Source organism: Aspergillus udagawae, assembly GCF_001078395.1.
Source record: "Aspergillus udagawae IFM 46973 DNA, scaffold_5, whole genome shotgun sequence".
In the NCBI taxonomy this organism is placed as follows: domain Eukaryota; kingdom Fungi; phylum Ascomycota; class Eurotiomycetes; order Eurotiales; family Aspergillaceae; genus Aspergillus; species Aspergillus udagawae.
This window is the reverse complement of record NW_025091268.1, coordinates 827,574-841,967: the sequence shown is the minus strand read 5'-3', so window position 1 is coordinate 841,967 and position 14,394 is coordinate 827,574. Positions and strand designations below refer to the sequence as shown.

The following is a 14,394-nucleotide window of genomic DNA, read 5'->3' as shown; positions in this document are numbered from 1 at the left end:
GTCGGCAGGTAACTCGAGACTAGAAGCTTCATTTGCTCATCAAGGCTCTTATGTATGAGTTTGCCCAAAACTCTCGCCTGCGGAAACAGAAAACCTCCTGAAAGAATATCAGTAACCATTTGACTGAAACATGAAAATGAGACATTTGATCTGTTCTAAGGCATTTGCTCATGGATATTACAAGTTGATACCCCGAGCACTGAAACTAGATTGACCGATAGGTTTCCAAGTAAGGATGAGCGTACGGCTAATGCATTTCAAAGTAGCCAGCTTATTTGAAAGAGAAATGTTTATTTGAGCGCTGGTGCCGGTACTACAGTTTTTGTTATTGCTATACCCAATGCAGGGGAGATATAGACAACTTGGCATTAGGCTATGGGAAACAATTAAAGAGGTACAGGTGGTAAAGCCAGTTTCCGGAAAGTCTGTATCCAGACGTTATGTGATCAACAAAGATGCCATTTTGAAAATGCTCGTTTCAATTCGAAGTACGCTGACCTCGCGACTTGTCTTTGCTTTGGAAAATCAGACTGCGCCACAGCATACAGTGGCGTGTGAGTAAACGACTCAGCCACACTAGTGCACAGAGTGACGTTGTCGCCACAGCTGTCAGTCGGTATCCACCACGGACTACATAAACACATCGTTGTCAGCTACTCCGTACTGAGTCTACATCACACGCAGGCTACAATTGTTTGAACTACTACTTCATTCCTCCTATTTGTGTCTATTTCTACGGACTACCGCGGAGTAATCTCCACAAATCTAAGATGCCTCACCTAAATCCCCCCTCTAATGAAGGCAAGGAACCATCGACTGGAACTCGACCTACTGGCTCCGCCGGCTATGCATCATTAGATGCCCTATCCACAAGAGAAGGCAACGCCAGCGGACGAGTCTTTGGTACAGGCACCGGCGGCACGGTCACATCGCCGGAGTATTCGTCCGCCCTGAGCTCGGATGTCCTGCAGAACGCGGAGAGCGATCGCGCCATGAGCAAGGAGGAGGCCGATAGGATGTACGAGCAGCGTATGGAAGAGGAATATGCGAAGAGAGAGGGTGGTGCTTGAACCATATGGCGATGCTGACACTACAAAGTTAATTAAGAATCTCTTCTCCGTGTATTTATAGTTTCCTGAATTAGATTGCATATCATAGATGAGTCCTGTTCGCGCGCTAAAATGATGTTCATGTTCTTGGCAGAGCGTGGCGTTCAGTTGTAGCTTGTAGGTAGCAACTGAGAAAGCTGACAGTGCAAGAAAAAAGAAAAGTGCGAAGCCAGTCCGTTTCGAACGGATGTAGTCGCGTTGCTCCAGCAAGATGGCTGACACGCCTACCTCCAAACAAGGTCTGTAAGTGTGGAAAAAAAACTGGTAGCTTCTCTTTGATTGAGCGTGTCATCCTTAGTGCAGGGGCCATGCTAATCTTCTCTGTATCGTTTCAAATTGACCAAATGCCCGAAGGCACTGGAGTAGGAACTAAAATGGTTTATATGCATTTCAGAAGTAGGGTTTCCGGCGGCATGATTGGTCGGTAAGCGGGAGTGAGGAACACCAAAACTCACCTTACCTTCTATGGCCCTGGGACAGCGACGCAACGAGATTGAGGAACGGGCCATTTCAAGGTGAACCCTGGTAACAATTATGAGGCTATGTGGTCCTGCAAAAGTGGAGGTACTACACACTTGACCTCAGGCTCCGACGACGTAGAGAGCCATTTTCAAGAGCAATATGAGCGGGATCCTCCAAGCCACAAGAAGAAATGAAGGCAGCGAAAGGAGAAACGCAGGCAGATGTCAACTAATGCACGAGATCTTTTCAGCATTCATCCCTAGATGTGACTGGTGCCTGGTGACAACTCGCAAATGTGATCAAGGGTGCTGAAGGGTTTTCAGGGGTACCAAAGTTGAGAATCTAGTTTGATTGAAGTTGAACTTTGCTTAAATGGGGCCTCGTATTCTACTTTTCCTCGCGATGTGATTAGCGCTGGAGATGCTGACAAGCGAAAATCGTATTTTGGGTTCAGATCAACTTGTCCTAAAGTTCCCGCCTATACGAGCCTCAAGTTCCATTTTGGGAGCTGATCATCCAAGCGAAATCTTTCTCTCAGGACCCCTATCCGTTCATTTGCTGCCGCTCCCACTTTCAGATTCAGGGTTTGACTACTACCATTCCCAATTGGGATATCTGTTCGACTCTGTAGGAGCCATCTGAGACTCTTTCTCTCCATCGATAGTCAGGCGAAGGCCTACAATGACCGTCCCAGTGTGCGATGATAGGCTCCTCGTTGGGAGCCGTTCGTCTGAGAGGCCTGAAGCAGCAATTTATTTGCATGGGGCTTGAAAATCCGTTTCCAGCCGCATTCGAGTCTAATAATATAACTTGAATGGCCATGGGGCAGTATAAAGTCTCGTGTCGCCAGTAGATGAGGCTGAATCGTCGTGTGCAAACTTGAGTATTCTTCACGTTTCCTCCAAACTTCATTCATTTAAAGGTTATTGTCATCTTCAAGAGGGCATACTCCTGTAGTCCGTTGAATACAAATCGATCACATACTATCCTTACCTTCAGCACGACAGTCCTTTCGGCTTTCACCATGCAGTACAAGACCCTTTCCTTGCTCCTTCTGACTGCCACTGCCCTGGCTGCACCAGAGGCCAGGCCCGAGGCGGACCCTGAAGCCGCTCCTGAAGCCGTTCCCGAAGCTTCCCCGGAGGATTTTGGCAAGAGACAATATGATTACTACTCGAGCCTCATGAACGATCTGAACAGCTTGTCAGTATATCCCCAGAAGCAAGTAAGCTGAACGATACTAACAGATCTTGCGGCAACAGGGCTGACACCAACAACTGGGGCAATTTCTTGACCAACACCGACTACAACCAATACTTGACCAACACCGACTTTGGTGGTTTCCCCACCAATACCGCCGTTGGCCATGCTCCTACCAACACCAAGATGGGCGGCGTCCCGACTGACCTGGGAGGTCTCGGCTCCTTCTCCATGCCAACCATGCCAAGCTTGTCCATGCCAACCGCCCCCGCCTTGACCTACGACGGCATGCCTCCTCCATCCATTGCCTCTGTGCTCATCACTGCTATTCCTTCCTCATACATGTCTCAACTCACCAATCCCAGCGCTCGCTCATCCCTTATCAACGATATCCAACACGGTCACTACCCTGCGTGGTACTCCGCTCTGCCTAACAGCGTCAAGCAGTGGATCTCGACCAACTATGCTTCCATGACTGGAGCCGCAGCAACGGCCACCGGTAAATCGGGCTCTGATTCTGGATCCAACGGATCTGGTTCTCAGGGCTCTGCGTCGAGCGCCAGCTCGCAAGGCGCTGCTCCTGCTGCCACTGGTGCCATTGCGGCTAGCGTTGCGGGTGCTGCTGGTATCCTTGGTCTTGCCCTGGCCCTGTAGGTTGATCAACGTATAGAGTTGACTGGTTGACAATGCTTCTGCTTCGTTATCGATGATATTGAACTGGCTGGAATGTTTAGTGAGAATTATGATATTTAATTCTTGAAAATAATACCTTAATGTTAGATTAACTGTTGCGGCGGACTACTAAGAAAACTATTAGCATTTTGCTATCATTCCTGTGAAAGTCCTACTAAAACCCAGTTGTAATGCATCATCATCGGCGGCAATGACTTCCATAGCTTGGACTGGAGGCAAGGGTAGCCCTAATATTAGGTCGTACTCTCTTCCAATCATAAAGACTGCAATATCCTAACCCGCAAGGTGGTCCTCGAGTAACGCATTTGCATGCAGACTGAAATCCTCGAGACACAATCAGCCAGTCCTAGACGCTGCAAAGGTCATCATCTTGAGTCATTCGCCAATGAGACTTTGCGGATGGTCATTACACAGACCACCAGCTGTGGGAGATACGAAGCTACGATCCAGATCTGCGAATGCTGACAATTACGGATGCGTTGATTGGCGGATTGCCACAAAGCTAGAACCCCCTTGATGTATCAGCAAGAGAAGCTACACACAATATGAATACCATATAAGAGTCTAGGGATATTTGAGACTGGACGACAAATAAAAGATGTAAGCATCGCTTCTTAACGGGCATTAAGCATATTAGTCCTCTGCTGTGACTTGTGGTTATCAATTCATCTCACTATCAACTCGCGTCTACGTCTGCAGAAGCCTAGAATCACCTGCGGCTTTTGACGTCAGTGCCACTGCTTGCTGCAATACTGTATATTTCACTTCTTCCTATTTTGGTCCTCTTGGGGCTTCAGACCCTCGAACCCATTTCCCGGTCGAGCTCATAAATCATCTCCTGAAATGGCGCTTTTATTTCTTAAACAAAAGTTTTTCCCGAATAAAGGAAAACAACGCCGATCAGATTCCTATGGTTTGTTGAACACGGGCTATTTACCGAAGTATACACAACGCTAACCAGGCAACAGGCAAGCCTCTTTTATCAGCAAGTGATTCCGACACTCTAAGTAGCGATGCGGACCAAGACCTCGAAGCTCAAAGATCCTATCGTACCTTCCACACATCTCGACCTGACTCCGACTCCGTTTCATCAAGTTCCTCTACTCCCCGATCACGCATCAACCCGCGTATCGTCTCGGATGCCATCCTGGGTCTATCCGATGGCCTCACTGTCCCCTTTGCGCTGAGTGCCGGTCTCTCTGCGCTGGGAAATACCAAGGTCGTCGTGCTGGGTGGACTTGCCGAGTTGGCAGCTGGTGCCATCTCCATGGGTTTGGGTGGATACGTCGGGGCCAAGAGTGAAGCGTACGTTTTTTCCGCTCTCGTTTTTGTTGTAATATGCTTGTGGACTAACAGCATACAGAGAGTCGTATCAAGCGACTGTCCGCGAAACTAAAGAGTTGATTGAGAATTCCTCTGTCGAGACCAGCACCATCGTCCACGATGCATTCTCCGCTTACGGTCTACCGGAAGCCGCCATCTCGCAGATCAACGCATCGCTGCATGCATCGCACGATCGTCTCCTTGACTTTCTCATCTCGTTCCATCACAAGGAGACCCAGCCAGATTGCAACCAGGCTTGGATCTCAGCCATCACGCTCGCCCTGGGGTACTTCGTCGGAGGTTTCATCCCGCTCATACCCTACTTCATAGTCGACCAGGTCATCGTGGCTCTGTACTGGAGTATCGGCGTCATGGCTGTTACGCTGCTTGCGTTTGGGTACATCAAAACCTGCGTCGTCCGGGGTTGGAGCGGTAGGGACAACATCATTGCGGGTATCAAGGGTGGCGTGCAGATGTGCTTTGTTGGAGGCGTAGCGGCTGGTGCTGCTATTGCGCTTGTGCGATTGATCGACCATGGTTCTGCTTAACTTCATGATACCACAGACTCTGATTTTATTATACATCAAAAGTCCAGGAGCATATAGACCGAGCGCGGCGTCTGGGAATGGGACAGGGAATGATACTTAATGTTATGATGACATGTACGATACTTGACTTTATACAACTTTCCTTAAATCACAATATGCCTAGACCAGGGTATCTTCGACATTACTTCTACTAGACGCGCAATTCATCACCCACTCAAAGCCCTCCCAACCAACCCCCTGGCCCTCTCCGACATCTCAATCTCCAACGCCAACTCATGCCCCCGCTCCGACATCTTCCCCCACGTCTTCCTTAGAATCCCCAGAATCTTCTCCTCATCATGCCCCCTCTCAAACTCCTCAAATTGATCATCCAAGAAAACAAGACAAGCCACATCCTCCAGCACCTGCGTCTCCTCATCCTTCCGCAGGTCCTCCTTCCGCACCAACGCCGCCACCCTCCCCGCCTCGGCCTCCGAGAACCCCGCCTCCAGACAGATCTGCTCCGCAAGCTCGGCCTGCCGTTTCGCGAGGTACGTCCGCCAGGCGTAGTAGCCTGCTTTTGTGGCCGGGTACGAGTCGCGGGGTACCTCCCAGCGTTTGAGATGCTGGGCGCGGATGGCGAGCTGGAGCGGCTCGGAGGCGTTGGCGGTGCGTTTGTGCAGGTAGGTGGTCATTTTGTTGGCGTAGTGGAGCTCGTAGGGGACTGTGCCATTGTTGGCAACGGTGATGCGGCGGGGATCTTGGGCGTGGGCTTCGTCGATGAGTGCGAGGGCTCTGGTGAGTTTGTCGCTGGGGGTGGTTGTTGTCATGGTTGGAGTTTTGCGATTTGTTGCTCGCGATGATGGTTTCGCTTGTATTGGTATGTGTTGACAGAGACTGAAGAAAGATAGGAGATTCCCCATGTAATAAGCACACTGCAATAGTGTTGTAGATAATCGGAACCTTGGGATTGGTCCTCCTCTCCGCCCCGCTTGATAGCACATTGGATCGATCTTGCCCCGCTGAGGGGTGAGAGCCTGAGGGTGAGACTTTTAAGATGACAATAGTAAAGAGAGGCTTCAGGCAAAACCATTCATATGCATTCATCTAGATATTGTATCACATTGGCGGCATCCTTGTGCCAGCGAAATCTCCCTAGCTATTTGTCCGTAGACAGGAAAAGACGAAAAAGAATACACAACCTCCTCCGGGTCCTTCAAGAGAGAAAAAGAGAAGTGTACCGCCATATCACCAGCATGATTGATGTGCCTTGACCAAAAAGTCATCCACCTGGGCGACGGAAAAAGGACAATTCAACAACAATTGACCCATCGAAGATCCAGCAGAAAAAGCTGAAACACAAAAGAACAAGGTAATGAAGTGAGAACATTCAAAAGTGGCAAGAGCATCCATTTCCGCAGCTGATTATTGCTCCCCACCGAACGCCGTCCCATTGTGAAAGCCGGGTATATCCAGCACCATAATGCAAAAAAAGAACAAAATGTACGGAGAAGTAATAAATGGGTCTAGGACAAGGTCATCGGCCTGATATCCGACCACAGCGATATCTCTCTATCGCATGCATATCCATGCATATGCCGCAGATAGTCAATGCCTCGCCCCCTGTTCAGGAACATCTCAAAGCCTTATTCACGAAGAGGAGCATTAAATAGAAAACTGCTTTTCATGCCGTAGATCTTATGGCCGTTCGGTTACCTCGCTCCAATGCCAAACATACCGACGCCATAGCTGCCGCCTCTATCGGGTAGCGGAGTCGAAACCTTTGAAACATGCTCCTTTAGGAAAACAAGAACGATCAGTCGTGTCCACGACCCATCCCAAATGGCATGTGATCTTACCTTCTTTCGTTTCTTCTTTCCAAGTCCTTCACTGTTGGAGTAGAATGCGGTGTCATCATCGTCATCGGCGTAGCCTTCGCCATACCCGACGAAGCTGTTATCGTCATAATGCCTCTTGCGCCCGCGACTAGGACGTGCACGGTCCGGCTCCGTAGCAAGAGGTGTTTCATTCGCTTGGCTAGGCGATCGGGCGGTATTAGGAATTGTAGCTGCTTTCTTTCCATCCCCATGGCCCGCATGTTTCGATGGCTTCTCGTGACCCAAGACGTCCTCCCAGTATTCGTTGTTTGGAACAGTGCCCGGCTCCATCTGCATCGCCTTCATCTGAAGGTTATGCAATGCGGAGTCAATGTCGGCGACCTTGATTTCCTTTCCATAAACCTTCTGATTCTGCCATTCCTCCTCGGGCCACATGGTCAGATGTCGGAGCCCGCCAGGAGCAGAGGGGTCGTGCTTCACGGGTTTGTTTCTCCCTGCGAGTCCCAACCCCTTCAGCTTGCCCTCGTAAGACTTCCTGAGCCTGTTGATCTTCTCCCCCGTGACAGGATCCATCCTTGCAACCGATTTCGCAACAGGACCTAGACCGTAAAGTGAGATGAGATCTAGCGCTGGGTCCGGACCGGTCGCAATATGGGCTGTAAATTGCATAGAGCGCAGCGTTAACAAATCTCAGTTCAGTAACATATGGAACATAGTGCATTGTGAAACGGCACGAATGGCCGTATAGAGAAGTCATCAGGGGTATCCTTACAGCTTTTGCAAAGATGGAATGCGGAAGAAAAATCCTGCTGCAGGGACTCTAGGCTCAGTCCATCGGATTTAGAAGAAGCGTTGCCGTCCTTGTCAACATCCATGGCATCTGTATCACTACGAGTATGCGGGACGCCCATGCTTGCAAAGTCGCGGACATCTATCCCTGGAGTTGGCCCTTCCACCTCCCGATCGTGATCGGTCCGTCTGTGCTCTGACTGTTGTGTAGATGATGAATGCAGACCTGAAGCGGTAGTTGTGCCTGAGTCTGCTTGCACGTGCTCAAATGATGTTCCCGCGTGCTCTGAATCCTCCACGGAAGTCGGTCCAATAAAGTGGCCGCTCACACTGCTGGCCGGAGTAGGAAAAGAATTCGTTGCACCTACGGTCGGCTGTTGTGAAGTCTGCGTAGACATCGGAGCTGAGGAAGGGGGGGATGAGAGGTTCGCAGGTTGTGACGTCGCCTGGCTGGGAGGTTGGGAGGATGCGATATTGGTGGCATAGTTAGAAGCGCTTACCGACATCAACGGAGGAGATGTCGGAGTCTGTGGAAAATGTTCAGAGGATATATACGGTGGATGGTTCTCTTTCAATGACCCGGAAGCGGGAGATGATGGTGAAGGAGGCCCTGCTCGGAATGACGCTGATGAGGCGCAATCAGACATGGGGATCCTAGACGAGAGATCCAGAACAAGGGAGAGGCAAGAAGCCCAAGCAGCCTGATCCCTGCGACCAACCGTGAAAAGATCCTATCTAGAAGACCTTTGATACGGGGGTAGCAAGCCAGGGCAGATCAAGGCTTTGAGAGGGGGGCGGAATGTGATCACGCCGGTCGAGGTTCGCTCAAGTAGGACGTTCCACGACCGTCTAAATGCCGCGCATTCCAATCAAATCAGACGATTTGTAACTGAAGAGTCGAGGGATCAATATTTTGTTGAGGTAAAAGGAAGAAGTGGAAGGCGATGTTTGGTGTTGGTGGTGAATAGTGATGCCCTTTGATCCTCCTCAATGGAGGAGAAACGACTGGCGATGTTGGATGACGGCAAAGAACGCACACGTGATCGGGTGTCTTTTCGCGCTTGCACTCGGCGCCGGGATTAATTACTTTCCTATTCGGGTAATGCGTCGTACAGAGTATAGAGACCTTCGGTGCCCCGGAACGGCAAAACATGTTGAACCTCAGATCTTGACCTGGTGTTTTGAGAATAATCTCTCTTTGATTTCGACAGTAGGAATAACATTAAGTGTGTATGCATTCGCCGCAGATTGTTGACTGGAAGTCTCCGTATGTCCTTTGCAAGAATCTCGGTACCTTTTGTACAGCCGTAATCCCCTAGACACAGCCAACCTCTCACGGGTAGCGGACGAGCGCTTATTTATGGATCATAGATGTCAGCCATCGAGATCTTACGCTTAATTCCCAGTCAGTGCTCGCAGATTCATTGTTCAATCATCTGGACTCAACCTACGGATTTCTGAACTCAAAATGAGATGGTGAAGTCTCGAAGATTGTAAGTATTGCTTCAAGCGATAATGCATCTCAAGAGGTCATATGGAGGTTCTGAGCTTTACCGTATTATTGTCTGCTTTCATGAACATGCGTCCGCAAGCCTGATAAAATTGACCTTTGGATGTGGTATCTGGGTACAAGTGGAATCTGTTCAAATGTGTTGGATCCAGCGCTGGATTGCCCATGTTAATCATGAAATGGATTTGAAACGATACGCTACCGCTCAATAGAGTCCATGGCCGTCAAATCGCTGGCCAATCGTTTCAAATACAAAAATAACCCCTCTCCCTTCAAACACTTGTACGTTAAATCTAGGATAGTAAAGACATTGATCTGAAGTGAGTGGTTGCCCCAACACCAAGCCGAGCACATTATTCCAGAATATTGAACAGAGCAGGATGGGGTATAGATGGATTTGCAGACAATGAAGACATGTATATCGCGAATAACTCTGAGATGAGTGATCATCAACCGGGAATTTCGCGAAGGTCATGACTGATAAAATGTGGCCGAGTCTCTCACAAGTTGTGCGGAAACGTCGGGGATATTTTCCTCCAATGATGCCATAAGCTCAATCTGCTCTTGCTGACTGAGCGTCCTTCCTCGCCATGGTGGAATGGGAAAAGCTCCATTGAAATACTGAGAATATTGATCATCGATCGTGTCCATCCAGCGCATTGGGTCAACGGCAGCATCAACATAGGTCAAATGGCTCGCTGTCGTCGAGGCAACAGTGAAATTAGGATCCCAACCGGGCAACCCCGGAACTACTGAAGGAAATGAATTAAATGGCGTTGTGGGATTGAAAGTGACATCGGAGAATACAGTGGATGACTCGGTGTACCCCTGAGGTGTGTATGAGGCCTGCGTAGAATTCGAGTCAGACGATTGCAATGGAGGGGGTTCGGTCTCCCACTGTGAGTAGGATGGAGGCTTTTGTGACTCGGCTCTCACGGCTGCCGCCGGAGATGCTTGCGAGTATGGGAAAGTGGGGTCCGCGGAGTGTCCTCTTGAGACAGTGCCGACTGAGACAGTGTCATGAATTGAATGATTTCCAGCTCGGAATGAAGTTGTCGTACTAGAAGGGCTGGAAATGGAAGGCGGAGTCATCACGTCCTGTGTGGATGACGGTGTTGCATGGTTGGAGGGCGAATGAACGACAAACGATTCGTCAGTATTATAAGCCTTGAGGCATGCAGTCACAAGGTTTTTGTACAGCAGCAAAGCGGACTCAACCCCGGGCCACCTCTCCGCAGCAAGCATCATCGCTTCCAGAGCGACGTCGAGATGAGCCCTGACCTCCTCTATGGGATGCTCCCTTCGAATATCGGGGTACGATAGGGACCAGAGAATGGTATTGAGCGCCATAAAGAGTGATTGTGTGAAAATCCAGGTTAAATCAACAGACCCAGTTGCGATCTGCTCTCGTTGCATTGCAACATTGAACACCGACGCTTCATAGCATTTTCGTGCAGCCTCAACGGAGGGTTCGGGAACTTGAGGGGATGGTCGGAACATGAAGACGATCATCGTATTCCGTCTGCCATGAAACCTATTGGGAAAAGGTCGGTGATCAACAAAGTCAACCAGATGGGATTTATTTCTTACCATTTTTCGCTCAATCCGCTACCGCCATCGTTTTTAGGACAAGAAGCCACCCAGTGGTCAAGCTTGGCTAGCATCTGCGAGAACCACGGGTCTTGATCATTCGCCGGGGTGTCACACTTGTTCAAATATAGAGTTCGCCGTATCTCTAACTGTAGCAATCTCATCTTGAAAAAGTGGATGGCTATGCACTTGGCTAAGATTGGTGTGCCTCCTGGAAGAATTCCATCAGCTGTGATGTATCGATCGTCCACAAGTTCGAAGAATTTGACGTTGATATAATCATGTGGCACGGAATAGCAACTTGGCCGACCAAGGCTATGCGCGAGGCCGAGTTCCATCGAGGTGACAATCCAGAATAACCGTCTTCGCATGTCAACCTCCAGCGGGTTCAATAGCCGCCCATCCGGCGACTTGGTAACTGTCGCTTCTTCGGTCAGGCCGAGGTCTTGACAGAGTTTGACCGCCATCCCGACAACCCAGTACGCAGCCGTTCTTGTGGGCGTCAGCAGCGAGTATTGGGCTATGAGAACGAGGCATTGCAGAGCCCTAAGATCCATTCGCCTAAGGGAGGCCTCTAAATATGGTAGTGCTGCCAAGTAGTAACTGTCAGCCAGTCCTGCATACTCGGTGCTCATTTTTTGCATGCTGATGGCAATGACCATGCGGAGTTGGAAATTGAGGCAAGGGTCATCAGAGCCATTGAAGACCTGTTCAACCTCCTGGCGAAAAGAAGGTTCGTGCAGGGTCGGTAGCATCGCTTGCGCTGCAGATATGGTCAAATGAAATGCATCAGGAACCGTCGACTTAGAGGGGCAGAACTCACCCTTGACTACAAATACATCAATCAGTCGATAAGTCAGATTACGCGGGGGTAAATTAGGTTGAGGGATTGAGCTGATCATGGGGTAAACTTTCGATGTCGGTTTAGAGCTTTCTAGCGCAAATGCTGCTTTGATCTCCTGTGCTGTGAACTCAGGAACAACATCTTTGATGCTTTTTGAGTCTGTGTTCTGCTTGGCCATCTCCATGACCAAACGAGTAATTGCGATACCGCTGGATGGCCCAAGGTACCTCGACTCATCATTCTCTTTGAATCGAATGCGCCCCGCCCCTCGGACCATCAGCTCGGCATCTGCAGCATGTTGAATATCTTTTTCCAGATCGGCCAATTCTTTCTCTAACGTCCGAGCTTTTTCACGCAGGGAGATAATGTATGTTCTCGGTATGGTGCACTTGCGGGTGGAATCGTAGTATACGCACTTGGCGTTACTGCGTTCGCACGGGGAGCATCTTGGAATACCTGGATCGCACCTAGATTTTCGCTTGGTAACTCTTAGCTTAGGAACGAGGAATTCGAGAGGCGGGGTAGATGAAAGATGATGAATTTAACAAAAGGAACATACCTGTCGGCACCTGGTACACGCGGTCAGTGTATGCGCAATCCGCCCGTCGGGAGCAGCTTCTGTCTGCTGTGATGATTTGACGGATTGCTCGTTCCACGGATTTGTAAATCGTGGATGTGATTCTAGCGGACTCGAATGTGTGGCCATGGTCGTGCGTTGGGCAGACAGCCCACGAGTTGTTGCGCACGTTCAAAGGGATTCCGAGTCACAAAGCACTACGCAATACAGCTTCCATGCCTTCACATGGAGCTGCCCTTGTGAGGGGTTCTTGAGTTTAAGTTAGACCCACAGTAGCAATCGATATTTCGAGCACCGGCAGAATAATGTTGACGACAGAGCACGGTCGACATATTCAGGGTTCGTCTGCAAGGAGGCGTAGGCGGCAGCACCCGTAGGAAACCATCAATCTGAAACGTTGAATCAGAGCACTCGTGACTCGTCTCAAATGCTCGCAGGCGATTATTCTATTATTTTGTGAGCATGGCCGACACGGTATATATTTTGATCCTTTGAATGCAAGGAGGGACGTGGTGGTACCTCCTCGGTCCAGATCCCGTTGGATTAGCACAGGCGCTAAGTCAAGTGATGAGCCAACGACTCGTTAGGTAGGTACTGGAGGTAAGGTAACATTAACCACTTGAGACCAACCAGTCGCAGGTGAGTATTTCTATTCCACCCACCACAATGATCAAGCTCACAAGTGTCCAAGATATATCTACATGCTCTAGTTAAATCATCATTCCGATCATCAAAGAACAAAGTGTGGGAATTATTTCTGTCTTTGCTAAGGATTTGAATTGACCAGATGTACCGTATTCAATCACCCATAGCTGTAAGTTGCTAGGGGGCCATTCATAGAGACTACGACCTTCTGATCTTTATCCGGCAACCGTGGTCGTCGATAAGGAAAGTCTCTATCGTTCAGAATTACGGGCAAAAGGTTGCTAGATGATATTGCTTAGCTCCAGCAATTGCCACAGACTTAATATACAGGGTTCAGCAAATAGGAGTTTGGCCGCACCATATAACTAGGTCATATTCCTGAATGGATGAATGCTCCTGAGCAGGAACTCTACTTCCTGTTGCCCCTTCGCAGGGATGCTTAGTGTTATTGAAATTTACAGCTGTCGTTGAAGTACTCCACACAGCGAAGGGGTTGCTCTGAGGAGACTATCCATGCTAGATGGCAAGCATTGCTGCTGTTGTTGCAGCAGGTCTCTCTGATTGAAACATCGACTGCGACTGCGACTGCGACTGCGACTGCGACTACGACTATACTTCTCTCTGTTTGCGTGTCTGACGGTCCATCACGAAAGGCATTATTGCTAACAGTGACAAGCATTGCTCCAGGTCTTATAGGACTTGCTTCCTCAATCGGGCGGAAACCAGATCCTGGCGAAGTCAATACTGCCGTCAACTCAGTGCAATGCGTTTCCCAGTGACTTGCTTATGCCTTTTTCCTAACCTACCTTCCTTGCGTCCTTCAGGAGATCACATGATGGCTGACTTGGGAATTCTTATTGTCTTCAATTAACTTAACTATAAGACTTCCGTGACTAAGCAAATTGCGGAGGTTCTCAAAGCCATGATTGAGGGCAAACAGACCTTAAACTATGTTTCTTGATGCCGCTGCAATGTGGATGAAGTTGCTCGCCTACTTTCTGAGCAGTCACCAGAAGGTTCCAGTCTTTCGCCACGATCGATAAGTGACTCGTCGGGTTATTTCACCGAATCGAAGGCATCCGAATTACTGATAACCTTCACTAGAAGTGAAACCACAGACTTCAAGGGTGGACGTACTGTATTCAGTTTGGGGTTATAGGGAAGGATGACGCTAGGGAGAGCAATAAGTCTGTAGCCCGCTATATTCAAGTTCTGACCGAGTTGTTTGAGCTGACCAAGCGAGTGCCTAACCAATATCTCATTATCAGCAACGAGGGATTTGAAAAC

General features: G+C 49.3%; 6 protein-coding genes across 6 annotated transcripts; 3 read left to right on the top strand and 3 right to left on the bottom strand.

Annotated features, from left to right (window-relative positions):
• Positions 1-770: 770 nt before the first annotated feature.
• Positions 771-1,070, top strand: Aud_007109 (uncharacterized protein; the record flags this gene model as incomplete). The annotated part of the gene is made up of 1 exon (XM_043292002.1): positions 771-1,070. One exon carries the CDS (start codon positions 771-773, stop codon positions 1,068-1,070), a length of 300 nt encoding a protein of 99 aa, XP_043147937.1.
• A 1,525-nt stretch (positions 1,071-2,595) lies between these two features.
• Aud_007108 (uncharacterized protein) lies at positions 2,596-3,425 on the top strand (the record flags this gene model as incomplete). Its single annotated transcript, XM_043292001.1, has 2 exons — positions 2,596-2,774; positions 2,834-3,425. 2 exons carry the CDS (start codon positions 2,596-2,598, stop codon positions 3,423-3,425), a joined length of 771 nt encoding a protein of 256 aa, XP_043147936.1.
• An 882-nt stretch (positions 3,426-4,307) lies between these two features.
• On the top strand, positions 4,308-5,335 carry Aud_007107 (VIT1/CCC1 transporter family protein; the record flags this gene model as incomplete). Its single annotated transcript, XM_043292000.1, has 3 exons — positions 4,308-4,377; positions 4,433-4,769; positions 4,828-5,335. 3 exons carry the CDS (start codon positions 4,308-4,310, stop codon positions 5,333-5,335), a joined length of 915 nt encoding a protein of 304 aa, XP_043147935.1.
• Positions 5,336-5,541: 206 nt separating this feature from the next.
• On the bottom strand, positions 5,542-6,144 carry Aud_007106 (DUF4202 domain-containing protein; the record flags this gene model as incomplete). Its single annotated transcript, XM_043291999.1, has 1 exon — positions 5,542-6,144. The coding sequence occupies one exon, from the start codon at positions 6,142-6,144 to the stop codon at positions 5,542-5,544; it is 603 nt and encodes a 200-aa protein (XP_043147934.1).
• Positions 6,145-7,026: 882 nt separating this feature from the next.
• Aud_007105 (uncharacterized protein) lies at positions 7,027-8,447 on the bottom strand (the record flags this gene model as incomplete). Its single annotated transcript, XM_043291998.1, has 3 exons — positions 7,027-7,110; positions 7,174-7,808; positions 7,925-8,447. The coding sequence occupies 3 exons, from the start codon at positions 8,445-8,447 to the stop codon at positions 7,027-7,029; spliced, it is 1,242 nt and encodes a 413-aa protein (XP_043147933.1).
• A 1,475-nt stretch (positions 8,448-9,922) lies between these two features.
• On the bottom strand, positions 9,923-12,591 carry Aud_007104 (putative C6 transcription factor; the record flags this gene model as incomplete). The annotated part of the gene is made up of 4 exons (XM_043291997.1): positions 9,923-10,985; positions 11,042-11,804; positions 11,865-12,363; positions 12,445-12,591. The coding sequence occupies 4 exons, from the start codon at positions 12,589-12,591 to the stop codon at positions 9,923-9,925; spliced, it is 2,472 nt and encodes an 823-aa protein (XP_043147932.1).
• Between the last annotated feature and the right edge of the window lie 1,803 nt (positions 12,592-14,394).